The 26,686-nt window shown below is 37.9% G+C and overlaps 1 protein-coding gene across 3 annotated transcripts in view; it reads right to left on the minus strand.

Annotated features, from left to right (window-relative positions):
• LOC136259834 (uncharacterized) overlaps positions 1 to 26,686 on the minus strand; it is a 449,685-nt gene that overhangs the window by 110,629 nt on the left and 312,370 nt on the right. For all 3 annotated transcript variants that reach the window (XM_066053387.1, XM_066053386.1, XM_066053388.1), the window contains 4 exons: positions 24,462 to 24,791; positions 23,045 to 23,380; positions 21,188 to 21,484; positions 1,786 to 2,082 (listed from right to left, as the gene is read on the minus strand). In XM_066053387.1, the coding sequence (XP_065909459.1) occupies positions 1,786 to 2,082; positions 21,188 to 21,484; positions 23,045 to 23,380; positions 24,462 to 24,791 (1,260 nt within the window). The remainder of the gene's footprint in view (positions 1 to 1,785; positions 2,083 to 21,187; positions 21,485 to 23,044; positions 23,381 to 24,461; positions 24,792 to 26,686) is intronic.

The raw sequence follows: 26,686 nt of genomic DNA on the forward strand, positions 1-26,686 counted from the left end.
GCCAGCTCCTGGATCCGCCCCTGTATATATATATATGTTCTATACTAAATGCTCTATGTATGCTACTGAAATACTATTATAGTATTTTGCTATGATATTATACAGTAATAATAAAGTACCACTGAGTTAAAATTTAAAAGAGGGTTTCCATTGAAACCTCTGAAATCCATCTAGAACCAACACTGCTGTTCTAGGTAGTTACCAACTTTAAAAGGTGTTGCACTCAGCCACCAGTGGTACTTGATGTCAGGGCCTAAAATAAGGCCTTAATACTGCACAAATTTGTAATGTTAAGTCTAAAGTGTGCATTGATAAATGTGATTTTGTGTAGTGTTAATTATAGGGTTAAGAATATAAAACATGACTACACATTATCACCAAGTGTACACTGTTAACGAGACTCTTGAAGCAGCTGTATATATATATCTTTATACACTAGAACACTGATTAACTGTTTCTGGATGTTGCATGCATGGCTATTCCTAAATTTAAAAAAACTTCATTGAACACCGACAACTGCATGCCCTACAGTGTCTATTCTATAACTGCATGCAAACAACTGGATGCATGCTTATAATAAGTACCAGTGACCAGTGAGGCCAGAGCCTCTTCACTTTTTGGCTGAAAAAAAAGCTTTCGAACTTAAATAATTCGTGAAAAGTAGTGAACATGTAATACGTACTTTGCATTTATTTATGATAAAATAACACTTATTTAACCTGCCTTTCACTCAGAACAGCTTCAAGTCTACTTCATCCATATTAAGCACCTCTAAAATTACTGTAACAGTTATATTTATCTTTGGCTTTGTAGCCACTTTGGAAACATTATTTACAGTTTATCACTCAGTCTCAAAGTAGAGTTAAACAGTATTACAGAGGTGCTTTTGGTCAGTGTCCACCTTTATTCCTAACACTGAACACTTGTCAGGTGTCTGTAGCTAACACGTTGTACAATGTATTACAACCCAAAATTACCTCACAGTGTATTATCACTGCGAGACAATTTTGGACAAATAACACCTCAAAATGTGAAATTTTTGAAAACTTTCTGGAGGCCAGTTCCCCTAGTTTTGGCAGCATTAGAGCCCTTGATAAGTACAAGTATCAAGATAATAGAGTATTCACCCTAATACAAAACTCAAACAATTGCATGAAATCACTCTCAGATTCAGTTTTAGAGAGTCGTGATTTCCAGAGGAAACATGTCCCCAGACTTGCTTAGGTTTGTATAATTTACATGTACGTAGCATTTAGATTGTTTACACATCAATGTATGGCTGATTTTTCCTCTACATAGTTAAGCCCAGTCATTGAAAAAAGATTATGTGCCCCTCACCATAAAGGTGCTTCCTTTACATCTGATAAACTACATACTATAGGAGTCAGTTACTTGAGAAAGTGTGCAGTGTTCAATAAAGTTATTTTAGGCACTGCTTGATGTGGTAAAAATGGTCATGTGGGAAGGGAAGATAAACTAGTAAATTAAGTTTACTTGACCTTAGCTCTTTATTTTCATACACATACATTGAGGAGACACCTTGCAGATATCAACCACTTGTAGTAGCCTTTGAGGCCTTTTTCAGTTGCTACAATGCCCATAGCTCACATAGCTAGACATTTATTCTCTACAGTACCCTTTTTCATAACACATCTGCATTAGCTGAGGTATACGGTTTAGCTATATTTCAACCGAACACTTAACAATTTCAAATTTATGTACTTCTACTTCACCAACTATAGTAACTGTGGGAGTATGGAATAAAAGTTTTACATATTGACTTACTTTTTAAAGCAACTACTTCAAATGAATTACTGAAAAAAAATTCTCCATTAATCATTACAGAGCAATTCAAAACTCCTATATCTGTTACTTTCAAGTCACTGACATCCACACTTTGCTCAGTTTCCCCATCAGCAAAACAACCAGTTGAACAATCCCAACTATATTCACTATCAGATGGTGGAGTAGGAATTACTGAACAAGTAAAGTTCACATCAGACCCAACAACATATCCAAAACTGTTACCACCTCCATCAAGAGAACTACCAGGAGGATAACTTTTCACACTAACTGTGTAGCCTAAATAGAAAATCAATAATGTTACACAGTGTATGAGTGGATTGAAAAAGTGAAAAATATGTGTTATATCAAATGGTACAGTAGTACTGTTTAAGTAGGGATAACCCCAAAAATTTCATGCACCACCTAAAATTCTGCCTTGAAAAATCCTCCTAGTGACATCTTCTGCAATGAATATTGCCTTTATGGAATAGTAATAGTCTATATATTATATAATACAGCATTAAATATAACTAAACATTTACAGTGGCTGGATATAGAATTTTACAAAAAATCACCAAAACTTGAATTGCTTCACTGCCTCACTGACCACAGTCACAAGGCTAGAGGCCAAACAAAGCAGCACATGGCCACCATTTTACTCCACAATAACAAACTCACCAGTGGGATGTAGGGCTATCAGTTTTGATTAAATTGATTAATCATCGATTAGTAAATCAATTAATCTGTATTGCAACACCATCTCAAACAATATAATTCACCTGTGTCGAAAGATATGCTTTCCAATCTTTATGTAGACAACATCATATCTGGTTGCAAGCAGCAGTGGTTTATTACAGACAGGCCAGAATAATCATGTGTGGTGCAAGACTCAACTTGTGTAGTTGGCCTTCCAATAGTGCTGAACTTACAGCTGCAGCTACCAAAAACAACACTGCCGAAGGAGCCCTATCCGTCAATGTATTAGACCTTCACTGGACCCCCACATCAGACATGCTTCACCTGGCTGAAAACCCATCTATTCTAGTTTATGACCTCTTGGTGACTAAATGAGAAGTTCTACAAGATTTATCGAAGATATTTGATCCCCTAGGATTTGTTGCGCCTGTGGTCATACGAGCCAAGATAATGATGCAGAAGCTATGGCAACTAAAGATCACATAGGATCCGGATGAGCCATTAGGTGATGATCTGCAAGCCCAGTGGAGAGACATTACTACTGATTTAAAGAGTACAGCCCAATTTCCCGTAAGTTGATGTTATTTTGATGCACACATGACACATCCAACTATCCACTATTTTGCTGATGCTAGCCAACAAGTATATGGAGCTGTAGTGTTTTTTTTTACCCAGAACAACTAAGTGTCATTTCTCATAGCAAAAGCCCATGTGGCACCTCTGAAGACAATAGCTATACCATGCCTGGAACTCATGGCAGCACTGGTGGCCACTTGTCTGACACATTTTGTGCTGAAGGCAATTCCCTTTGATGACTCACTGATCTATTATTATGTGGTCTGACAGTCAGATCGTGTTAAACTGTATCAAGAGCCAGAGGCTCCTACCAGGTTTGTACGTCATTGCACCACAAAGATGCACTTATTGTTGCCATCCGCCAACTGGAATTATTGCCCCACTTCTGAGAATCCAGCCAATTTGTTATCAAGGGGTACTATATAGCACTGAAGCATTGATGTCCTCATCACCGTGGAATTATGGACCTAAGTGGCTCACTACATCAAGCCAGTGGCTACCATTCCAGCCACCACCCTTACCACCACTTGTTTTAGCCATGGCAGTAGCAACAGAATTTATTCCCACTGAACGACCTCCATCAGACTTAGGCCTGCACTGTGTTTTTCTATTGACAGATACAGCTCACTTAACAAGTTGTTGTGTGTCAGTGTATATGTTATTCATTTTGTAGGCAATCTGAAGGTGCAGCCACAACAATGACAATTTGGTCCTGTCACTGCTGAAGAACTTCACATGGTTAACCTCAAGTAGGTAAAGGATACACAGCAACCAATATACTGGAAAGAAGTCAACCATCTTTCGTTGATTTCGAAGCAACCTATATAAATGAGACAACCAAGTTTCCATATACCTGCTGCCACCAAGATGTTCACTATCAAAGTTGATATACATGTCAGACTTTGTCACTCAGGTACCTCCCCTACCTAGATTGCGAACACAGGATGTACACCCCTTTACGTTCACAGGAGTGGACTTTACAGGGACCCTGTATGTACAGCAAGGCAAGCAGGAGGTGAAAGTGTACTTGTGTCTCTTTACTTGCGCCACTACTCGCACGGTCTATTGGAGCTAGTGCAGGACCTAACAGCTCAAACTTTCCTTTTGGCATTCCACAAGTTTGCAGCATGGAGATCCCTCCAAAGAATAATGATATCCGATAATGGCTCAACCTACTCATCAGCAGCAGAAGAGTTACATTTCTTGATGCAGTTGCCAGAAGTCAAGGAGGAGCTAGGCAAGAAAGGCATCTCATGGAGATTCATACCCATAGTATGGGTTTTTTTGGGAATGCTTAATTGGGCTCACGAAGACTGCCATCAAGAAGGTGCTGGGAAGGTGCCATGTCCCAACATTAGAGACCGTCATTGTTGAGATAGAGGTGATACTCAAGGACCACCCACTGACGTCTGTTTCATCAGAACTTGGAGACACACACCTGCATGTGCATCTTTTGCATGAATGCAGAATTACATGCCTTCCACATCAGTAAATTGACATTAATGAGCTTATGTACCCAAACTATGGAGAAGCAGGTCAGCTATGCAAGAGAACTAGAATACAGGCAGCAGTGCTTAGTGACTTTAAGAAGAGGTGGTGCCATGAGTACCTTACTTCACTACAGGAGTACCACAAGGCATCAGGGGATAATAAGCAATGTGTGAACAAGGGCGATGTTGTCATTGTTCACAATGGCACCCCACGAATAACCTGGAAAATGGCCATAGTTGAAGACTTGATTGTTGGTAGAGATGGACTTGTGCGAGCAGCTACAATATGTACCACTAATGGAACCACAAGCAGACCCACCACTAAGTTGTATCCCATAGAATTTAATGAAGCAGATGAAGCCATAGTTAAATCAGAAGGAAATCTTACAAAGCAACCTAGTAGTGATTCAGATCAGCCCAGGGGCAAAGATAATTGTCCACAGAGAGCTTCTGGCTAGGAAGGCTACTGATAGAGTAAAAGGGTGGGTTCAACTTCTTTCTGCCCCCCCGGAGGATATCATGGCAGACTGTAGAACTTGAATAGGTATTTATTAGACTATGGTATAGCTAATTTACAGGTTTACTAAATCACTTAGTCACCTGACACGCTCACTTAGTCACCTGACATGTTCACTTAGTCACCTACACATGTTCACTTAGTAACCCACCCTCAAGCAATTTTGTACATGATAAATAATCATAACACAAAAGGTTCACTGCAGTACTTGATAATACTGTAATACTCTTCTTCTCTGTTCCACAAATAATTCTGGACAAATAGTAGACTAAATGGCGTGTGGTACTGTAGCTCTAGCCGTTATTTTGGTTACCGGTCGAATAATTTTTTTGTGGGCACTGTAAGGACTTCAGGAAGAAACCGTTCTGTTGTTCTGCATTGCTCTTTCACCCCACACTCATGCTCTGGCTACAAAGGTATGTACTTTAAACCATAGTCTAAATAAGTTAGACAACGCGACCAATGGGAACTAAGTGATTTAGTAACCCCTCAGGCCCTTAGTAGCACCCTCGCTGCGCTTGGGACGCTACAGCCTCAGGCCATCAGGGTTACTAAATCGCTTAGTTCCCTTGGTCTTGGTGTCTAACTATTATTTATGATGTAATATTACAGGTTTTTGCAATTGAATTCGTCGCCTTTGCGATTGAATTCGTCCAGTTTGCAATTGAATTCGTCGATTTTGCAATAGAATTCGTCCCATTTGCAATTGAATTCATTGGTTTTGCAGTTGAATTAGTCGGTTTTGCAATAAAATTCATTGCATTTGCATTACAATTCGTCATAAACAAAATGGCTCAGAGAAACCAACCGTTCATCAAGAGATGAATAATTTATGCCATGGAGAGTTACACTTGAGACACTAGAAGGTAATTGGAACTGGTAGTACGCGAAGCTGATAGCTGTCTGACAAGTTAATTAGCTTGCTCACGAGTGACTACACCCATCGGAATGGCGTAGTAGAATTTGGAATGTTGCTGGATAGGCTGTAGAGGAAGAATTATTGCCTTAAAAAGAGTTGTTTACTACTGTTGTACTTGAACAAGTTCTTATAGCAGCTGCTACACCATGTTTTCATGTTTTCATGTTTTCTCCAGCTGCCATTCTTGTTACAGACGAATTTAACCGCAAAAGTGATGAATTCTATTGCAAAACCGACGAATTCAATTGCAAACGGGACGAATTCAATTGCAAACGGGACGAATTCAGTTGCAAAACCAACGAATTCAATTGCAAATGGGATTAATTCAATTGCAAAAGTGACGAACTCAATTGCAAATGGGACGAATTCAATTGCAAATTTGCCGAATTCAATTGCAAAGTTGCCGAATTCAATTGCAAAAACCTGTAATTCAATTGCAAATTTGCCGAATTCAATTGCAAAGTTGCCGAATTCAATTGCAAAAACCTGTATTACTTAGTTAATACCATACCTGTTTCACTGCCCATACAAAAGTCCCAATAGCAGCAGTGAAATTTATCCCAAATTTTACTGGTAGCAGTGAAAAGTTGAAATTGCAATTTCATTGGCTAGAGTATGCAGTGCAGATACTTAGCAACGGTTGCTAAGGTATGGTAGCTATGGCCCAAAATGCCTTTTACTTTAGAAACGGTCTCCATGGCAACAGTTGTTAAGGTTATCATGCTTGTGGTTGCCTAGCAACGGTTGCTATGGTCTATTTTGAGTTGATTCTTCATTTGAGCCATAGCAACCAGACCCTAACAACTGTTGCTTGGCAACCAAAGTACGAGTATGGTATTAACTTGGAATAACATGGGTGGCAGTGAAATTTGGGATAAATACCACTCTTGTTTCATTGAAAATGGAAATTTTATTTGGCTTCACCTCATGAAATTTTACTCATTTTCAATGCAACACTCGTGGTATTTATCCCAATTTCACTGCTACCCATGCTATTACTAGTACATATTGTATGCATACATGTACATGTTTTAGAGTTGTGATTATGGTATTGATACAAGTTAGTGTGTAGTGTATCTGAATCCTTCCCTGTCTCATCAATCCTTGGTCGAACCTCACAATTGGGATATCTCATCTTAACCCACCACATTTTTGGTGCTGTGACAGGTACATCATCCATGCTATCATAACCCCACAACACCATTCAGTGTAGCTACATTTCATTTTTTAATTGTACCTACACCATGACTATTAATGTGTCACAGTATTAATTAGGAAGAGGAGTGCTTTGTTTTTATACACTATAATGTATGGGTTAAAGAGATATTCCTTGTATGAGGAGTAACTGTTTTATTAGAGTAGTTTATAATATTATCTGATTATTCTACATAGCAGTTGCATGTGGAGATTCAAAGGGTTTAGAAGTCTCTTTCTTAAAATTTGGACACTTGCATGCTAAAGTTTACAGTAGGAACCAAAACATCCTTTAATTAGCCATAGGCTTTTAGCTGGTAGTTGGTTGGACCACTGTAATACTCATATCTTGCTGCTAGACTTGTATCTACTGTATATCTAGATCCATTTTTGACTTAATAATATATTGTAATTGTTAGGTCTAACCACACTTTTCAAAGAGGAGTTCCAATAGGCAATGTAATGACAGTTGTGAGTCACTGATGCATGGTACAGTCCCAAGCTGGTTACAGATCTTAACCCTCCCACTGTCACAACTGCCATATGGCTGTTTCGATATATAATCACCCATAGTATCACATTTAGGGTTGGCAATGAAAAAATCGACTCCCTTTAAATTAACTTGTAACTCAGGGGATGGAGCCTACCAGTGGTCTAGTTTTAAATGATGGGTTTGGTAGAAAAAATAATGCTTTCTGTTAGGGATATAGGCATGTCACAAATTTTGATGGATTTTTGCCATAAAAAATGGGCAGGGATGTGTAGAATGTTATTCATTTGCTTTTTTGGTTATTGGGTGAGGTGCTCTACAAAATATACTTGCTTAAAAGGTGATTTGCTGTACTTCAATATTTGCTAAAATGCCGCTTGACGGATCTGTAATAAATAATCAACACACTGAAACTTAGTTAATGAAGTGCAAGGTTGGTTTACTAACTCTCAGACACTTTTTTGGACTTTAAATTAGGGCTGAGCGATACTGCCATTTTAGTATCACGATCGATACTAAAGCCATTATTCACGATACTGAATAGTTCACGATACTTACAAATAAGTCAATCATAGCTGGTGCTACATAGTGTATTGCTCAGCATTCCTGAAGGAAGTCCTTATAGGTGATAGCAAACTAGCCATTATCATCCTTGTTTACAGTAACAGTTATTGTAACACATGCTTTGAGGTTGTTATGGTGTTCACACTTCTCTGCAGGGGAAACCAGATGGGTGGACTTTATCATTTATAAGGATTCTTAGCCTAGTACTGCATAACAAATGGATTTTTAATGACAGTAATGTACAGGTGTGGTATCACAATAGTTAATAACAAAATATCGCGATATTGATACTTTCAAAATATTGCGATATATCACTAAAACGGTAGTATCGCTCAGCCCTACTTTAAATACCTTATTAAGTGGAGCTTTATAGTGTTCACGTGCCAACACAAGCTGCTCATGCTATGATTTAGAAACTTGCAGTGTCCATTACCCCAACAATACACATCCATTTTCAATGGTATAATGGTCACCATGTAATGTACCATTCATGGTGTGCTAACAGCATTGCTGATGCTTTGCTGTCCATTTTCATTTATTGACCTGAAAAATTGCCAAAAGATGAAATGCATGTTACAGAAACAGTAAGGAGAATCACTGTATTATTAGCATATGGTTTTGATGTAAACTTGATTAGGATTGATCACCCAGAGTTGGAGAAGAAACTATAGAGGTTGATTTTTTCATTGCCAACCCTATCACATTGCAAGTGTTCTGTAACTTCAGTCAAGCATTTTACTTGCCTTTCCACTTATCCTGTAGCAGACACACCCTTAAGTGAACTTGATAACCAGTCTCTTGCACACTATCACATGGTTAGATGATGTAATTGCCTACTTTCAGAATGTTGATAACAAGCATTGTTATGATTCTTCAAAGTGATAATGATACTACCAATGAAGAGAAACAGTAAGGAGAGAGATTATATAGGTTGAAGTGGTGTCACACTGGTGTGTTGATACCTTTGTACTCCTCGAAATGGTGATGTTGTACCTGTATGCTCATACGCACTTGCACAAATGTTGGAAAACCAGATTTGGAGATAATTGCTTCAACTGTAAACAGGTTAATGATGTTTATTGCATTATTTTATAAACTGGGCTAGGCTGTAAAGTTCTGAAATTTCATGCTTGGTTTCACTTAAACCAATTTTTGCACTAAAAAGTTATTGCTCTTGTGTAAACAACAACTTAAAAATCAATTCCTTGTTCAAAAGGGAGTAAATATATTTGTAGTTTTATAGGAATGGTTTGTAAGTTTAGAAGCAGTAGATTGGAGCCCCTACAAATTTGGTGGTCAGGGGGGTTTAAGATTTAACAGTTTAAAATTCAAAGGATTGAATTGCCACAGTTCCACTGATGTTTGGTGTGTATAAAATCAGTATAGCTAAATCATTTGTGGGTTAGTGGAACTGTGTTTTTTTTTAGGTTAGTGTGGATAAAAGTATAGCTAGCTATACACTGACAAAAATGGAACAACTTACAAAAAATCTTGAAGCTTACATGTGCACTGTACTTGATTTTGCATGGACTATTATATAATGCTAATAATCATCTAATCAAAAACACCCAAGCTGTAAAAAAAGGTGCGGCCCCCAAGAAGGCCAATGTGAAAAGGATTTGAAATCCAAGGTGGCGGCCAAGAAATGGCAGTGTTGGTAGGTTAATGGAAAAGGCCACGGTGAAAAAGATGTGAAATCCAAGGTGGCAGCCAAGAAATGGCTGTGATGGTAGGTTAATGGTAAAAATTTTAATAACAACAATTCAGGCGAATTTAGTGCTGCTTTGTCTTGGCACCAAATTCACCTGAATTGTTATTATTAAAATTTGTACCATTAACCTACCATCACAGCCATTTCTTGGCTGCCACCTTGGATTTCACATCTTTTTTCACAATGGCCTTCTTGGGGGCCGCACCATTTTTTGTAGCTTGGGTGTTTTTGATTAGATATTTGTATACATGAAAGCCATCTTATGGCCGCTTTGGGGCTATTTTAACCTGTGTTTGTTCTTTACTACAGAGAAAGAAGAAAAAATTCAAAGCAGACTCTTTTATATTAACTAAAGTATTTTTGATTGCATCAGTAATTATACTAATTTTGAATTTATTACATGCCATTTCTTTTTACAGGATAACCTGATCTCCACTGGGTGACTTGAAATGTAGCTGAAATCTCTACGTGATGACATAAATGTAGCTGAACTCTCTACGGGATGATTTGTTTGTAGCTGAACTCTCTACATAATGACTTATTTCTAGCTGATTTCTCTACAGGATGACTTGTTTAAAGTTGAACTCTCTACAGGGTGATTTGTATGTAGCTGAACTCTCTACAGGGTAAATTGTTTCTAGCTGATCTCTCTACGGGGTGACTAGTTTGTAGCTGAACTCTGTACAGGGTGAGCTGTTTGTAGCTGAACTCTCTACATAGTCCAGTCATTTTATGGTTTAACCTTAAACTAATTGCAACACAAATGGTTTCAACAGTTTCTAGCACAGAAAAATGTGCTCTATAACATATCAAAAGTCCCAGAAAATCCCATAAGGGGAAAGTGACCTTTTGCATGACCTTTTTAGCCATTTTTAGTAAAAAACTAGGAGTTGTGCTTCTATTTCACCTATACATTATCCAAACTATTTATATTTGGTATCAAATGATTGCTCTCACTATAAGGAACAAGATGACACTTGTTTGGTATCCATAGCTTAATCTGTTCTAAAGTTATCAACATTTTATTGGACAAAAGTAATATTATTTAGTCCCGCCCACGCATTTAATTAAATTTCGGTTTAAGCTATTTATTGCTTGCCTAATGATATTTTTCCTATGGCAAGGGACTATTTTCATAACAGAGGGTCATAATGAAGACTAGAAGGTGAATGTGTTACCATGGAAACCGAGAAATAGCATAGCTTTATGCACAATTCGGTTGTTTTCATTCTCCATTGTCATGAAGATGGATTTAATTCTTTACAACTCCAAACCTGACATTGTACAAGTTAAGTTATGTACATACACAATGACGCTCATTATAATAGAATTGTACTTTAACCATGGCTGTGGTAGGGAAAAATCTATTCTCTTGTGTATATATATGTTAAGTTTCGCTTTCATTCAGTGTTGGTATCTGTATCATCTTCTTCATGGATTGATGTATCTGAGTTGGTGCAGTCTGTTTCCTTGCAGTTGCCACAAACAGAAGAGCATTTCACCTTGTATTTCTTGCAAGTGCATCTCATGCTGCTGCAGTCAGTGTGGCATCTACTCATTTTCAACAGCTCATCTGGAGCAGGTGATAGATTAGTTAGCACAGGTGTCAGTTTTCCATCATAGTCTTTCTACCCCCATGCAGTTGGCTGCATTTCACTGGCATCACCTTTCCACTCTTGTGTTTGGAATTATACACGGAAACTGTGATATTTAGCAGCAGCTGAAGTAGGTGGCAAAGTTTATGGAAGAACAACTGTAGTACTTTTAGCTACCTATTCACAAAAATGCTTGTAGTGGAGAAAGTGTAATCCTTCCTTTGGACTTCCACTTTATAAATCCACTAGCGCTTGCTCTCCTGCAGCCACGATGTCATTTGGTGTAGATGCTACTGCACTGAACACTTTGGCCTACATTTGAAAGTATTTACTGGACTTTTACCTTTCCCAAATGCCATATAGCTGTGGTGTTGTGTTACATCCAAGTATTGCATGTAGGAAGAGAATGTTGTAGCATATAGTTTCTCTTTGACAGCAGTTATGTTCCACACCCTAGGTTTCACAGTGGCTCTGGTTTGAAAAATATGCTGTGTGATTCCAAGCAGGCATGATAGCACAACAATACAAGAAGATCAGATCGGTGTCATCACCAACTAGCACACTCTGGCTATTTCTACTGCTTTTTGACAATCGCCACATCAGCATCTCTTGAAGCATGGTATACTTTACAATTTCTTTCCAAGAAGCAGTTAAGCATATTAATGAACTGCTACTTGTTGGTTCTGTTCAAAAAAAGTACCCTTCTTCATGTTCAGCTTTGTATCTTTGGTGAATGACATGTGAGAAGTCATCAACAAAAGATATGGTACATCTGAGAAAGGCCAAAGGATACTCCAGAGTGGCTGTGTCATTCACCAAAGATACGAAGTTGAACATGAAGAAGGGTACTTTTTTATTGAACAGCACCAAAAAGTAGCAGTTCATTAATATGCTTAGCTGCTTCTTGGAAAGAAATTGTAAAGTATACCATGCTTCAAGAGATGCTGATGTGGTGATTGTCAAAAAGCAGTAGAAATAGCCAGAGTGTGCTAGTTGGTGATGACACCGATCTGATCTTCTTGTATTGTTGTGCTATCATGCCTGCTTGGAATCACACAGCATATTTTTCAAACCAGAGCCACTATGAAACCTAGGGTGTGGAACATAACTGCTGTCAAAGAGAAACTATATGCTACAACATTCTCTTCCTACATGCAATACTTGGATGTGACACAACACCACAGCTATATGGCATTGGGAAAGGTAAAAGTCCAGTAAATACTTTCAAATGTAGGCCAAAGTGTTCAGTACAGTAGCATCTACAAGGGAACAGACTGCACCAACTCAGATACCTCAATCCATGAAGAAGATGATACAGATACCAACACTGAATGAAAGCGAAACTTACCATATATATACACAAGAGAATAGATTTTCCCCTACCATGGCTATGGTTAACGTGTGTCATTGTGTATGTACCTAACTTAACTTGTACAATGTCAGGTTTGGAGTTGTAAAGAATTAAATCCATCCTCATGACAATGGAGAATGAAAACAACCGAATTGTATATAAACTATGCTATTTCTTGGTTTCCATGGTAACACATGCACCTTTCAGTCTTCATTATGGCCCTATGTTATGAAAATAGTCCCTTGCCATGGGAAAACTATCATTAGACAAGCAATAAATAGCTTAAACCAAAATTTAATTAAGTGCGTGGGCGGGACTAAGTAACATTAGTTTTGTCCAGTAAAATGATCATAACTTTAGAACAGATTAATCTATGGATACCAAACAAGTGTCATCTTGTTCCTTATAGTGAGAGCAATCACTTGATACTAAATATAAATGGTTTGGACAATGTACAGCTGAAATAGAAGCACAAATCCTAATTTTTAGCTAAAAATGGCAAAAAAGGTCATGCAAAAGGTCACTTTCCCCTTATGGGATTTTCCGGGACTTTTGATATGTTATAGAGCACATTTTTCTGTGCTAGAAACTGTTGAAACCATTTTTGTTGCAATTAGTTAAAGGTTGATCCCTTTTTTTTCATAAAATGACTGGACTAACAGGATAACTTGTTTCTAGCTCATCTCTCTACAGGGTGACTTGTTTCTTAGCTCAGGTTGACTTGAAGTGTAGTTGAACTCTGTACAGGTGACTTGTTTCTATCTACAGAGTGATTTGTTTGTAGCTGAACTCTCTACATAGTACCTTAGTTCTAGCTGATCTTTCTACAGGGTGACTTATTTCTAGCTGATGTCGTGGATGATATCTCTACAGTGTGATTTATTTGCAGCTAAACTTTCTGTATGGTAACTTTTTTCTAGCTGATCTCTCTACAGGGTGACTTGTTTGCAGCTGAACTCTCTACAGGGTGATTTGTTTGCAGCTGAACTCTTTTTCTAGCTGATCTCTCTATAGTGTAATTGTTTTGTAGCTGATCTCTCTACAGGATGGCTCGTTTGTAGCTGAACTCAATACAGGATAACTTGTTTCTAGCTGCTCTCTCTACAGGGTAACTTTTTTCTAGTTGATCTAACAGGGTGATTTGTTTGTAGCTGAACTCTCTGCAGTGCCTTTGTTTTAACTGATCTTTCTACAGTGTGACTTATTTCTAACTGATGTCGTAGCTGATCTCTCTCAGTGTGATTTATTTGCAGCTGATCTCTCTAAGGGTGATTTATGTGTAGCTGAACTCTTTGCAAGGTAAATTGTTTGTAGTTGAACTCTCTTTTTCTAGCTGATCTCTCTACAGGGTGACTTGTTTGGAGCTGAACTCTCTACATGGTGACTTGGTTCTAGCTGATCTTTCTACATGGTGACTTATTTCTAGCTGATGTTTCTACAGGGTAACTTTTTCTAGGTGATTTCTATACAGTGTGATTTGCTTGTAACTGATCTCACTGCAGGGCAATTTTTTTGCAGCTGAACCCCCTACAAGGTGACTTGTTTTAAGCTGAACTCTCTACTGGGTGACTTGCAGTGTAGTTGAACTTAATACAGGGTGACTTGTTTCTAGCCCCTCTCTCTATAGGGTGACTTGTTTGTAGCTGAACTCTCTACACAGTGATTTGTATGTAGCCAAACTCTCTACAGGATGACTTGTTTCTAGTTGATCCTTCTACAGGGTAACTTGTTTCTAGCTGATCTCTATACAGGCTGACGTGTTTCTAGCTGATCTCTCTACAGGATGACTTGTTTGTAGCTGAACTCTCCACAAGGTGAAACTTATTTTTAGCTGACCTCTCTACAGGATGAATAGTTGAACTCAGTCTGTACATGGTGACTTGTTTCTAGCTGATTTCTCTAGTTTCTGGCTGAACCCTCTACAGGGTGGCTTATTTGTACAGTAGCTGAGCTCTCTACAGGGTGATTTGTTTGTAGCTGATCTCTCTACAGGGTGGTTTTTTTTTGTAGCTGAACTCTCTACAAGGTGACTTGTTTTTCGCTGAACTCTCTGCAGGGTGACTTGTTTCTGGCTGATCTCTCTACAGGGTGCCTTGCTTCTAACTGATCTAACAGGGTGATTTGTTTGTAGCTGAACTCTCTACATGGTGCTTTTTTTTCTAGCTGAACTTACTACAGGGTGAATTATTTCTAGCTGAAGTCGTAACTGATCTCTCTACAGTGTGATTTGTTTCCAGCTGATCTCTTTATAGGGTGGGTGATTTGCATGTAGCTGAATTCTCTACAGGGTGATTTGTTTATAGTTGAACTCTCTGCAGGATAATTTTGTTTGTAGCTGAACTCTCTACAGTGTAACTTTTTCCTAGATAATCCCTCCAGGGTAACTTGAAATCTCTACAGGGTGATTTGTTTGTAGCTACAGGGTAACTTTTTTTAGTTGATATCTCTACAGTGTGATTTGTTTGTATCTGATCTACAGGGTGATTTTTTCGTAGCTGAGCTCTCTACAAGGTGACTTGTTTTTAGCTGTACTCTCTACAGGGTATACCCTGTGGAAGGATCAGCTGGAAACAAGTCATCCTGTGGAGATTTCGGCTACATACAAGTCACCATGTAGAGAGTTCAGCTACAAACAAGTCACCCTGTAGAGAGAGAGGCTGTAGAAACAAGTCACCCTGTACAAAGTTCAACTACACTGCAAGTCACCCTGTAGAGAGTTCAGCTTAAAACAAGTCACCTTGTAGAGGGTTCAGCACAAAAGAATTACCCTGTAGAGAGATCAGCTACAAGCAAATCACACTGTAGAGAGATCAACTAGAAAAAGTTACCCTGTAGAGACATCAGCTAGAAATAAGACATCAACTAGAAATAAGTCATCCTGTAGAAAAATCAGCTAGAACCAAGTCACAACAAATCTCCCTGTTAGATCAGCTAGAAACAAGTGCCCTGTAGAGAGTTCAGTTACAAACAAGTCACCCCATAGAGAGAGAGGCTATAGAAACACGTCACCCTGTACAAAGTTTAACTACACTGCAAGTCACCCTGTAGAGAGTTCAGCTCACCTTGTAGAGACTTCAGCTACAAAAGAATTGCCTTGTAGAGAGATCAGCTACAAGCAAATCATACTGTAGAGATATCAACTAGAAAAGTTACCCTGTAACTACAAACAAATCACCCTATAGAGATTTCAAGTCACCCTGGAGGGAGATTATCTAGGAAAAAGTTACACTGTAGAGAGTTCAGCTACAAACAAAACTATCCTGCAGAGAGTTCAACTACAAACAAATCACCCTGTAGAGAATTCAGCTACATGCAAATCACCCACCCTATAGAGAGATCAGCTGGAAACAAATCACACTGTAGAGAGATCAATTATGGCTTCAGCTAGAAATAAGTCACCCTGTAGAAAGATCAGCTAGAAAAAAAGTACCATGTAGAGAGTTCAGCTACAAACAAATCACCCTGTTAGATCAGTTAGAAGCAAGGCACCCTGTAGAGAGATCAACCAGAAACAAGTTACCCTGTAGAGAGTTCAGCAAAAAACAAGTCACCTTGTAGAGAGTTCAGCTACAAAAAAACCACCCTGTAGAGAGATCAGCTACAAACAAATTACACTGTAGAGAGATCAGCTAGAAAAGTTACCCTGTAGTGTAGAAAGTTCAGCTACAAACAAATCACCCTGTAGAGAGTTCAAGTCACCCTGGAGAGAGATTATCTAGGAACAAGTTAGTAACCCTGAAGAGAGTTCAGCTACAAATAAATCACCCTGTAGAGAGCTCAGCTACTGTACAAATAAGCCACCCTGTAGAGGGTTCAGCCAGAAACTAGAGAAATCAGCTAGAAACAAGTCACCCTGTACAGACTGAGTTCAACTATACACTTCAAGTCATCCTGTAGAGAGATCAGCTAAAAATAAGTCATCCTGTAGAGAGATCAGCTAGAAAAAAGTTACCCTGTAGAATTCAGCTACCACCCTATAGAGAGATCAACTAGAAACAAGTCAGCCTGTATAGAGATCAGCTAGAAACAAGTTACCCTGTAGAAGGATCAACTAGAAACAAGTCATCCTGTAGAGAGTTTGGCTACATACAAATCACTGTGTAGAGAGTTCAGCTACAAACAAGTCACCCTATAGAGAGAGGGGCTAGAAACAAGTCACCCTGTATAAAGTTCACTACACTGCAAGTCACCCAGTAGAGAGTTCAGCTTAAAACAAGTCACCTTGTAGGGAGATCAGCTGCAAAAAAATTGCCCTGCAGTGAGATCAGTTACAAGCAAATCACACTGTATAGAAATCACCTAGAAAAAGTTACCCTGTAGAAACATCAGCTAGAAATAAGTCACCATGTAGAAAGATCAGCTAGAACCAAGTCACCATGTAGAGAGTTCAGCTCCAAACAAGTCACCCTGTAGAGAGATCAGCTAGAAAAAGAGAGTTCAACTACAAACAATTTACCTTGCAAAGAGTTCAGCTACACATAAATCACCCTGTAGAGAGATCAGCTGCAAATAAATCACACTGAGAGAGATCAGCTACGACATCAGTTAGAAATAAGTCACACTGTAGAAAGATCAGCTAGAACAAAGGCACTGTAGAGAGTTCAGCTAAAAACAAATCACCCTGTTAGATCAACTAGAAAAAAGTTACCCTGTAGAGAGATCAGCCAGAAACAAGTACTTGTTTCTAGCTGAACTCTATACAGGGTGGCTGGTTTCTAGCTGATCCCTTTGTTTATAACTGATCTCTCTACAGGGTAAAGTATTTCTAGCTGATCTCTCTACAAGGTGACTTGTTTCTAGCTGATCTCTTCACAGAGTGATTTGCTTGTAGCTGAATTCTCTACAGGGTAACTCATTTCTAGCTGTTCTCTCTAGTTTGTAGCTGAACTCTCTACAGGGTACCAAATTCACCTGAATTATTGTTATTAAAAATTTTACTGCTGACCTACCATCACAGCTATTTCTTGGCTGCCACCTTCAATTTCACATCTTTTTTTCATCATGGCCTTTTTCCATTAACTTACTACCATCACAGCCATTCCTTGGCCGCCACCTTGGATTTCACATCTTTATTCACCATGGCCTTTTTCCATTAACCTACCATCACAGCCATATTACTTGGCCACCACCTCGGATTTCACATCTGTTTTTCATCATGGCCTTTTTGGGGCGACAACTTTTTTTACAATTCTCTACAGGGTGATTTGTCTGTGGCTGAACTCTCTAGGGTGATTTGTTCATAGCTCTACAGGGTGACTTATTTGTAGCTAATCTTTCTACTGGGTGAGTTGCTTCTATAGCTGATATCACTAGGGTGATTTGTTTGTAGCTGAAGTATCAACAGGGTGACTTGTTTGTAGCTGATCTCTCTACAGGGTGAGTTTTCTTTAGCTGAACTCTCTACACGGTGATTTTTTTTTAGCTGAAGGTGACTTACTTGTACCTGAAATCTGTACAAGGTGATTTGTTTGTGACTTAACTCTCTACAGGGTGATTGTGTTTGGCGGATCATGGATCAACGGATTAGGATAGACGGATCACGTGATGAACATATTCCACTGCTCATCGGAGATGTTTATAAAAAAAAAGTATTGTGTCAGTGTTGTATATAGTATACTTGGTATAATAATTATTTTACTAATGATGACAAAACACTGCACACTTCACTTCATCACTAAAATTCCTGTGCACCGTTCCAGATTTACGGATTTAGCTATGGCTGTTTACGGTCATATATATATAGTACATTTATATAGTCCACTATCTGGCACTACAGGTGTACATCGTTAGCCATGAATAGGCAGGTGCTTGAGGAGACTATGGATTTTATCGACTTCTGAGTAAGGTATTAATGTTATTATCAATTTTGTCAAAATGACAGGGTCGTACAAAAGGACAAGCCTGCAAATGTACTCCCCACAATTAAGCATACATACAGTAACATTAAATGCTCACGAATACAATAACTAAGACAAGACAGATAGCTAATAACAGAGCAATACACAACAGGACAAAAAGAGAAGTTATTTGAATAGAAAACAGTGAAGGGCAGCACAGAATAGATTTGACTTCTTAATCTGTAGGATGGAATATGGTATGGTGTTCCAAAGAAAAGGGCTGTTTACAAAAAAAGAGATGAATTAATAGTAGATGCTTGGTGAGCTGATTAGCTATTGACGATCTTTATTGAAGCGGAGATTCTGAACAGGAAAGCAGGTCAATTCAGCACTCTGATGGCCAGGGAACACTCTCCTCCCATTAGAAAAGAAGGTAAATTATAGAATGATCATAGGATTACAGCTGCAGCATGGGCTGGCTGTAAATAGGCTCACCTTCCTGACTAACTGACAAAAGAAAAAAATACTGGCTGGCTTAGGCTTTAATAGACTTCAGTTTGATCAAAGGTAGTAGACCATAATAATGTGTGTCGGCAGCTTTACCTTCAATTGATACAGTAATCACGTAGCTAGCTAAATGCAGGAATAGTGTTTGGGCATTTTAGCGATGAAGGTCTGTCGATCTGTGATCTGCCAAACACAGCAACCCTCACGTAATTGTGACACAGGTTGGGTTTTGTGTCATATCTCAATGACCTTTATCTGAATTCATTTCAAACCGCACTCCTATGATAGTTACTCCATCTACATAGCAATTTTCAGCTCATTTCTTCAATGGGGTTTACCCTGTGGGCTCGATCTTATTTTATGTGAATAATTGATCATAGCTCCATGATTCTTTATCAGATTCCCACCGAACTTAGTGCTGAGATTTGCGTAAATGAGCCCTTTAAGTGTACCAAATTTCAGCTTGATCGGAGTACGGATTTGTATTAAATTTTTATGACAGATTATGCAAAGTGTGCAAAAAGAAGATGTAGAAGAAGAAAAAAACAAAGAAGAAAAAATTAAATTTTGGCCGCTCGTATCTCAGAAATGGCTAAGGCGATTTTCTTTAAATTTTGTATGTAAACTCCCCTACTGTGCAGGCACCTCTGTACAAAATTTGGTTCCAATCGGAAAAGAAATCACGGAACTACATATGTGTGAAAATTGTGTTTTCTTTCTTCCTGTTAATATACTCATGGTGTGGTGCGCCGGCTTCTTGGGCCGCACGACACATTACCGTGTGTCTTGATATTTATATATATATGTGGCAATTCCAGCAGTAGAGGTCCATGCAGTTATTTCAATCCCATGTTCCTAATGTGAATAATTTCACTGTGTACTCCCCTTTCTATCGCTATGGCTAAAATTAGAGGGATATTCCCATTGGATGCATTCTTCCCATTCCATGTGTACATGTGTGTGATACCAACTATTATGGTAGCATTGTTGTAACAGGGTGATAAGGAATTTGGGAGGATAAAATGCTAGTTATCTTTGCATGGCAAAACCTAACCTTTATGATAGTCAGTGTTTGCAACTATCACGTTGTGTTGCTATGCACGTACTGTACATTGCTGCAATCTGGAACTTCTTTATAGGCCTTTATGGTCAACTGTTAAACCAGCTATGCATTGTGCCATATCTAGTTACTGTATACTGCTTATATATCTGCCTGGCTTGTGCAAAAGTTATTACACCTTACTCCAATGATTTCCTCAGTTGCCCTCCCCTAAGTACTTGTGTATAGACATTTGTATGAGTGTTTATTTGTTTAGTGCTTTTATGTATACTTCATGGCATTTGTGCAATGCTATGTGGTAGATATTTACGTGAGCGTTTGTTTGTTTAGTGCTGTTGCATAGACTTTATGGCTTTGTGGAAAATGTTATTGTTGTTAGAATTACTAGAGCTAGGTGTGGTGGAAGGGTGATATGTATAGCTAGGAAAATATTATGTAGTCATGTGTACTGCATATGTATGCACATATATTATAAAATCCATGGAAAGTGGTGATTGTACCCGGGGGTGTGCACTGCTTGAATCTACCAAATACATACTGCCCAGGATATTGCCTCACCAATTAGCATGTTAATGGATAGCAACTAAACTCCTGCGGCATAAGATCATAGTTTTTTTTTCAGTTGGAAGTACTGACAGCCACACTGACAAATCATTATCCTTTTCCCTCAATGAAGCGTAATGCTTTTATATTGTATCTTTTCACACCCACAATGTTTGGAAGCTGTACTCTTTTTCATGACACATCTGTATTAGCTCTGATTGTATTTTAGTATTAAGCTACATTCAAACCAAACACAAAACTTTACGTTTCACATATTTTACTACAGTAAGTATAGGACATTACTATAACTATAAGAACAGGAAGATAAGAAAGATTTTACATATCGACTTACTTTGTAAGATTACTAATTCAAATGGATTGCTGATAAAAATTGTATCATTAATCATTACAGAACAATTCAAAACTCCTTCATCTGTTACTTCCAAGCCACTGACATTCACACGTTGCTCAATTTCCATATCAGCAAAACAACCAGTTGAACAACTCCAACTGTAGTCACTATCACATGGTGGAGTAGGAATTACTGAACAAGTAAAGTTCACATCAGATCCAGCAAGATATGTAAAACTGTTATCACTTTCATCAATAGAACTAGGAAGAGGATCACTTATCACACTAACTGTGTATTCTAAACGGAAATCAATAATGTAACACAGTGTATGAGTGAATTGAAAAAGCTAAACTTGTCTAAAGACAATTTGAACTAGATTATAAGGTAGCTTGGGCTACAGCTGAAATGTATTCCAGGGTATTACATAGCCAGTAAAGTTTGATGCAATACTTTAGTTTATTTCAATCATGGCATTCAACATTTAATAGTACTATATACATCAGTGATGGCAGAATTAATAACTATAGTCATGAATTCCCATCTTAAAACAATTGCAACACATGCTATCTATCCAAAAGAGTATGTTATTCAACATACACAAAGTTCAAAGGAATTCCTTGAGGGTGTTTATGTTACTCTTACAAAGCATAGAATAAAACATGTGAGTAGATGTGCTTGGCCATCACCGAGTTAGCTATACAAACGACTGGACATTACAGCTATGTTATTATTGTATTGAATAATAAACTCCACATAAAACATAATTTACATATAATGTACACAAAATAGCTACACAAACAAGTGAAAGAAGAATTATAAAATGCGAATTTGAGCAGGGATGTAATTTGTATCTTCGGTTACAGTAAAACTACTAAGGAGCTGTACAAAAATAGACTACTATGAATTCAAATTTAGATAAAATTTAAAGTTTGACCAGAGATCATAGATATAAAAAGTAAAACAAGGGAGGTTGTCTGCACCTGAAGATATACTGGTGGACATTAAATTCCTACTTTAGTCTATACCCACAACTAATTAGCAATTAAATATCTGTTAACAAGTATATCTTCAGGTATGGGCAACCTCCCTTGTTTCACTATTTTTTTATTTCTATGATTCCTAGTTTTCCTTAGACTTGTTTGCTTCATTATAATGACTGGTGAACCCAAGTGTACCGCATTAGAAGATAGAATGGTACCAGGCCTTTTGTTTTCATCTGAACACAAACCCCACAATCAGTAGCAAAGTGGCAATTGTGCTTTGTTTTCAGCTATGTTCAGCCCATTACAGAGAATGCAATCAATCCAGTCACAATGGAAAGTTTGAACGATTCCCATTACAAATGTGGGGAAGTCATCTACCATGAATTGACACCTTGTGTTTTCAGCAAGATGAAAAAGGACACAGATAAGTCCATGAAGCATGCATTGTATGTACTGTGGTATGCCAAAAGGCATCTGTCAGGCTGAAGCAATATTGAACAGTGAAAAAATCAAGCCCATAGCTATAACCATTATTGAGTTGAGCTTGTCTGAAGGAACCAATCAGTCAGTCAGGCAGTCAGTAGAAATTCCACTAAATAGTGTGTTTTAAAAAAAAATGTTGTAGCAACCCATTGGAAACGTTTCAAGTCATACTGAAGGTACTTTTGGGCTTGGTTGTACCTAATCAATACTACCAGCATGCCATGAAAGTATTGCAAGGCTGGTTTTAGGGTGATGTTTTTGGCCAGAAAGCCCAAACCTTCATGATCCCTACTATACAGTACTAATGTACTGATGATAAACTTTTGTTTCAGTAATTTTATTTCTATGATCCCCAATCAAATTTGAAGTCACTAATATTTATTATAAATACCTTTAGGATATTCAATGCATCTGACACCAGCATCTTTATAATGGGATCCGCAGTAGTAATGGTGAACTGCATTAGCTGCTGGACAATCAACAAGTGATTTCTCATTGCCCACACATTGTACATAATTAATATGAACTGGTCCACTACCCTGACCAAATCCTGCTCTTGATACTGCCTCACTAGCACCAAGAAATCCCAGTTGATTGCACACAACATTTGCATCACTATTGTCCCAATAGTCATCACAAACTGTACCCCACTCTCCATCCAAAAATATTTCTACACGACCTTCAGTTTCACAAATACCATCAACTAATCTGACTCTACCTTCACATCCTATTGTAAAAGAGTAAGTGCAAGGTTTTGTAAGTGTGATATAGGTCACTGGCTTTCTTGGCCACATGACACACTACCGTGTGTCTTGATAATAATTAATAACTATATTACAGCCAGACTGATTACAATAATAAAATAGTTACAGTCACTATGACAACTACAGGTCTACATTAATAGTATAACAATGTTACAGTCAAGCCTTTGACATATAGTATTATTATGTAATGTGTTACCCTCATCTCTGTACCCTGGTTATTGGTTGCAACCGCATCTGGCACTTGTCACAATATGTTAGTGTCAATACTACTCACTTGTAAAAGCAGTTTTAATTAGTATTGGTTCTAGTATCCCCAGCTTGCAGGAGTTTTAGTTAATTTAGTTTTAGTACCCTTAGTTTATAGGAGTTCTAGTTAGTATTAGTTCCAGTACCTCCACCATACAAGAGTTTTAGTTAGTCCAGTTCTAGTATCATCAGTTTACAGGAGTTTAGTATGAAGTTAACAGCTTACAATAAGCAACTTCAATTAATTGTGATAATTGGTAATGATCTTTGCCTCTTAGCATGCATTGTCAGGTTTGGTTTGAAACATTTTATCATATCTCTTGCTTTTACTGTAGTACTAGTGTTAGAACCAAAAGTTTTAACAAAGTTCTCCTTTAGTTTAATTTTTGAATCAAAAGTTCCCATGGTTTTAGTTTTAGGATCAAAACACTTCATAATTTTGATTTAGTTTTAGTGTACTAGAACTAAAAGTAAATTACTATATTAAAGTACTCTTAGTTCTGGTACCTTAGAACCAGAACAACATTAAAAGAGATTTTGATTATATAATTGGGGTACCAAATTGGGATTTCATTTTAGTATTAGAATTTGCAAAATCGTACTATTAGTTACAAGTAAAAGTGATTTATACTAAAATCTATTTTAGTTTTAGTTTTGATTAAGTAAAACAACACTACTTTGAATGCTTATTTTGTTCTAGTTTTATCTTATTAATTTTAACAAATACATTGGTATCACCATGATAATACTTCTTCAAATAAAACAACCGCCAAATCTTTTTCTACTGAGTATAAATACCTGCAGCTGTAGGACATGGAATGCATCTAACACCAGCATCTTCATCATGGTTGCAGTTGTGATGGCCAATTGCATTAGCTGGACAATCAACAAGTGATCTCTCATTTCCCACACAATGTACTTCATTAAGATGAATTGGTCCACTACCCTTACCAAATCCTCCACTTAATACTGCTTCAAATGCTCCAAGAAATCCCAGCTGATTGCACACAACATTAGCATCATTAATGTCCCAGTTGTTATCACAAATTGTACCCCACTCATCTTTCAAATAAATTTCTACTTGGCCTTCAGTTTCATCAGTACCATTGGTTAATCTGATTCTACTACCTGATGAAAAAATCAACATATAAGTATAATATAAGTATAAAATGAAAGTTTGTTTGAGGAGTATTTAGGTACAATTTTGGACACTTAAATTAAAGATTCTTTGTTATAATATTTAGGCACCACATACCAGTGTCTTTGAGGCATAAATACTGAGTAGGAGGTGTAAGAATGATGCAACATAGAAATTGAGGCAGAGCCAAGGTTTCTATTGCATCATTCTAACATCTTCTAAAAAGCATTTATACCTCAAAGTCGATAGCATTGGTGTCTAACTGTTTTAGAAAATGGTCAGCCAGCAGTGAAAAGGACATTGTACCTATACCTTGTACCACTGTTTTTTTCCAAGTCAGTGAACAGTTTACAAAAGACTACATGGGGAAACTCCACTCAAAAATTTACCTGCCTCCTGAAGAGCCAGACATTTTCATAGTGGTAGACTGGTGACATATACATACATACTGCTTACTTTAGTGACATCAATATACTGCTTGTTATGTGATGGCAACATTTTCTAGGAAAGTAGGACGCCAATACCTGCCTTGGCACTGCAGTTAATGTAGGTTGGCTAAGAACACTAGCTAGCTACTAGGTCAGTTGTGCTATATTGTTGTGCTATATTGTTCTGTTGACGAAGCAGTTAACAATAAATTATTATAGTGATAACCATTTAGTTGGTGTGGCTAACCACAAGTCTCTTGGTATTAAGAAACTTCTGTTGAATTATTTTCATGAACAAGAAATTTCTATTTCAATCAAATTTTGAAGCATTACTCACATACCATTTTCTAGAATATAAAAAATTGGTGTATAATAGTAATCGCCTATGTTTTGGGCCAAAATCCTAATATAACACTCACCTAAACACCACATTAGGAAGCTCACACATGTGCTGGAAAGGACACATCATTATATACATGTGCCGGATAGGAAACATCAGCACACACATGTGTCGGTTAGGACACAACAGCACACACACGTGCCAGTTAGGACACAACAGCACACACACGTGCCACATCAGCACACACACGTACCGGATAGGACACATCAGCATACACATGTGCTGGATAGGACACATCAGCACACACACGTGTGGGATGAGGTTCACACAATTTGAATTTTTACTGTTAAAATTTTCTTTGCAAGCCTAGCACCCAATTTTTCACTAAACTAGTTTTCTTTCATTATGGTTATTTCTGTATTTTGAAGAATATTGTTACATGTATTTTTTTGTTTATCCACTTCTCTTAGTTGCCAACCCACAGTACCTCTCCCCAGCTGCCCATTGTGCTAGATTTAAATAGGACTGCAGTGACTTGTCAGCCATTTTTGAGAGAGACAGTGAAACTAAGATGCATTTTTAAAAATATTTTAATGTGTGTTGCTGCATGTACAAGATTTGGGTATTTGTTTGCATCTGAGTATACACAGTAGAAAGTGCACACATTTTAATATGGAATTGATTACTGTACACGTATCACACTACTCTACTATATCAAGACACACAGTAGTGTGTTGTGTGGCCCAAGGAGCCGGCGCGCAGCACCCATGAGTATAACTAGGCGTTAGGGAGAGCACATTAGCACTCCGTAAAATTAAAGCTCACGTGATCTCACGTGACCTGATGACGTCACACAAGCCCACGTTGTGTGATACGTCATCGTCCGGGTGCATTCACTCCGGACTTGCAGCTCCAAGGCTACATCAACTGTAATAAATTTCAGTGCATCGTTTTTATACCCCTCCTAGCTGAAATCGATGGTGGGTATCTATAAACAATGTCTTGAAAACGGTTTCAGACTGTACTGAACTTAGAAAAAAACTGAAAAGTCTCGAGCGAAAAAAAAAGTGAACTACAGCAGGAATCAAACCTTCGACCACTTGATTTCAAGCCTCTC

The sequence above is a fragment of the Dysidea avara genome, chromosome 7 (assembly GCF_963678975.1).
Source record: "Dysidea avara chromosome 7, odDysAvar1.4, whole genome shotgun sequence".
In the NCBI taxonomy this organism is placed as follows: Eukaryota; Metazoa; Porifera; class Demospongiae; order Dictyoceratida; family Dysideidae; genus Dysidea; species Dysidea avara.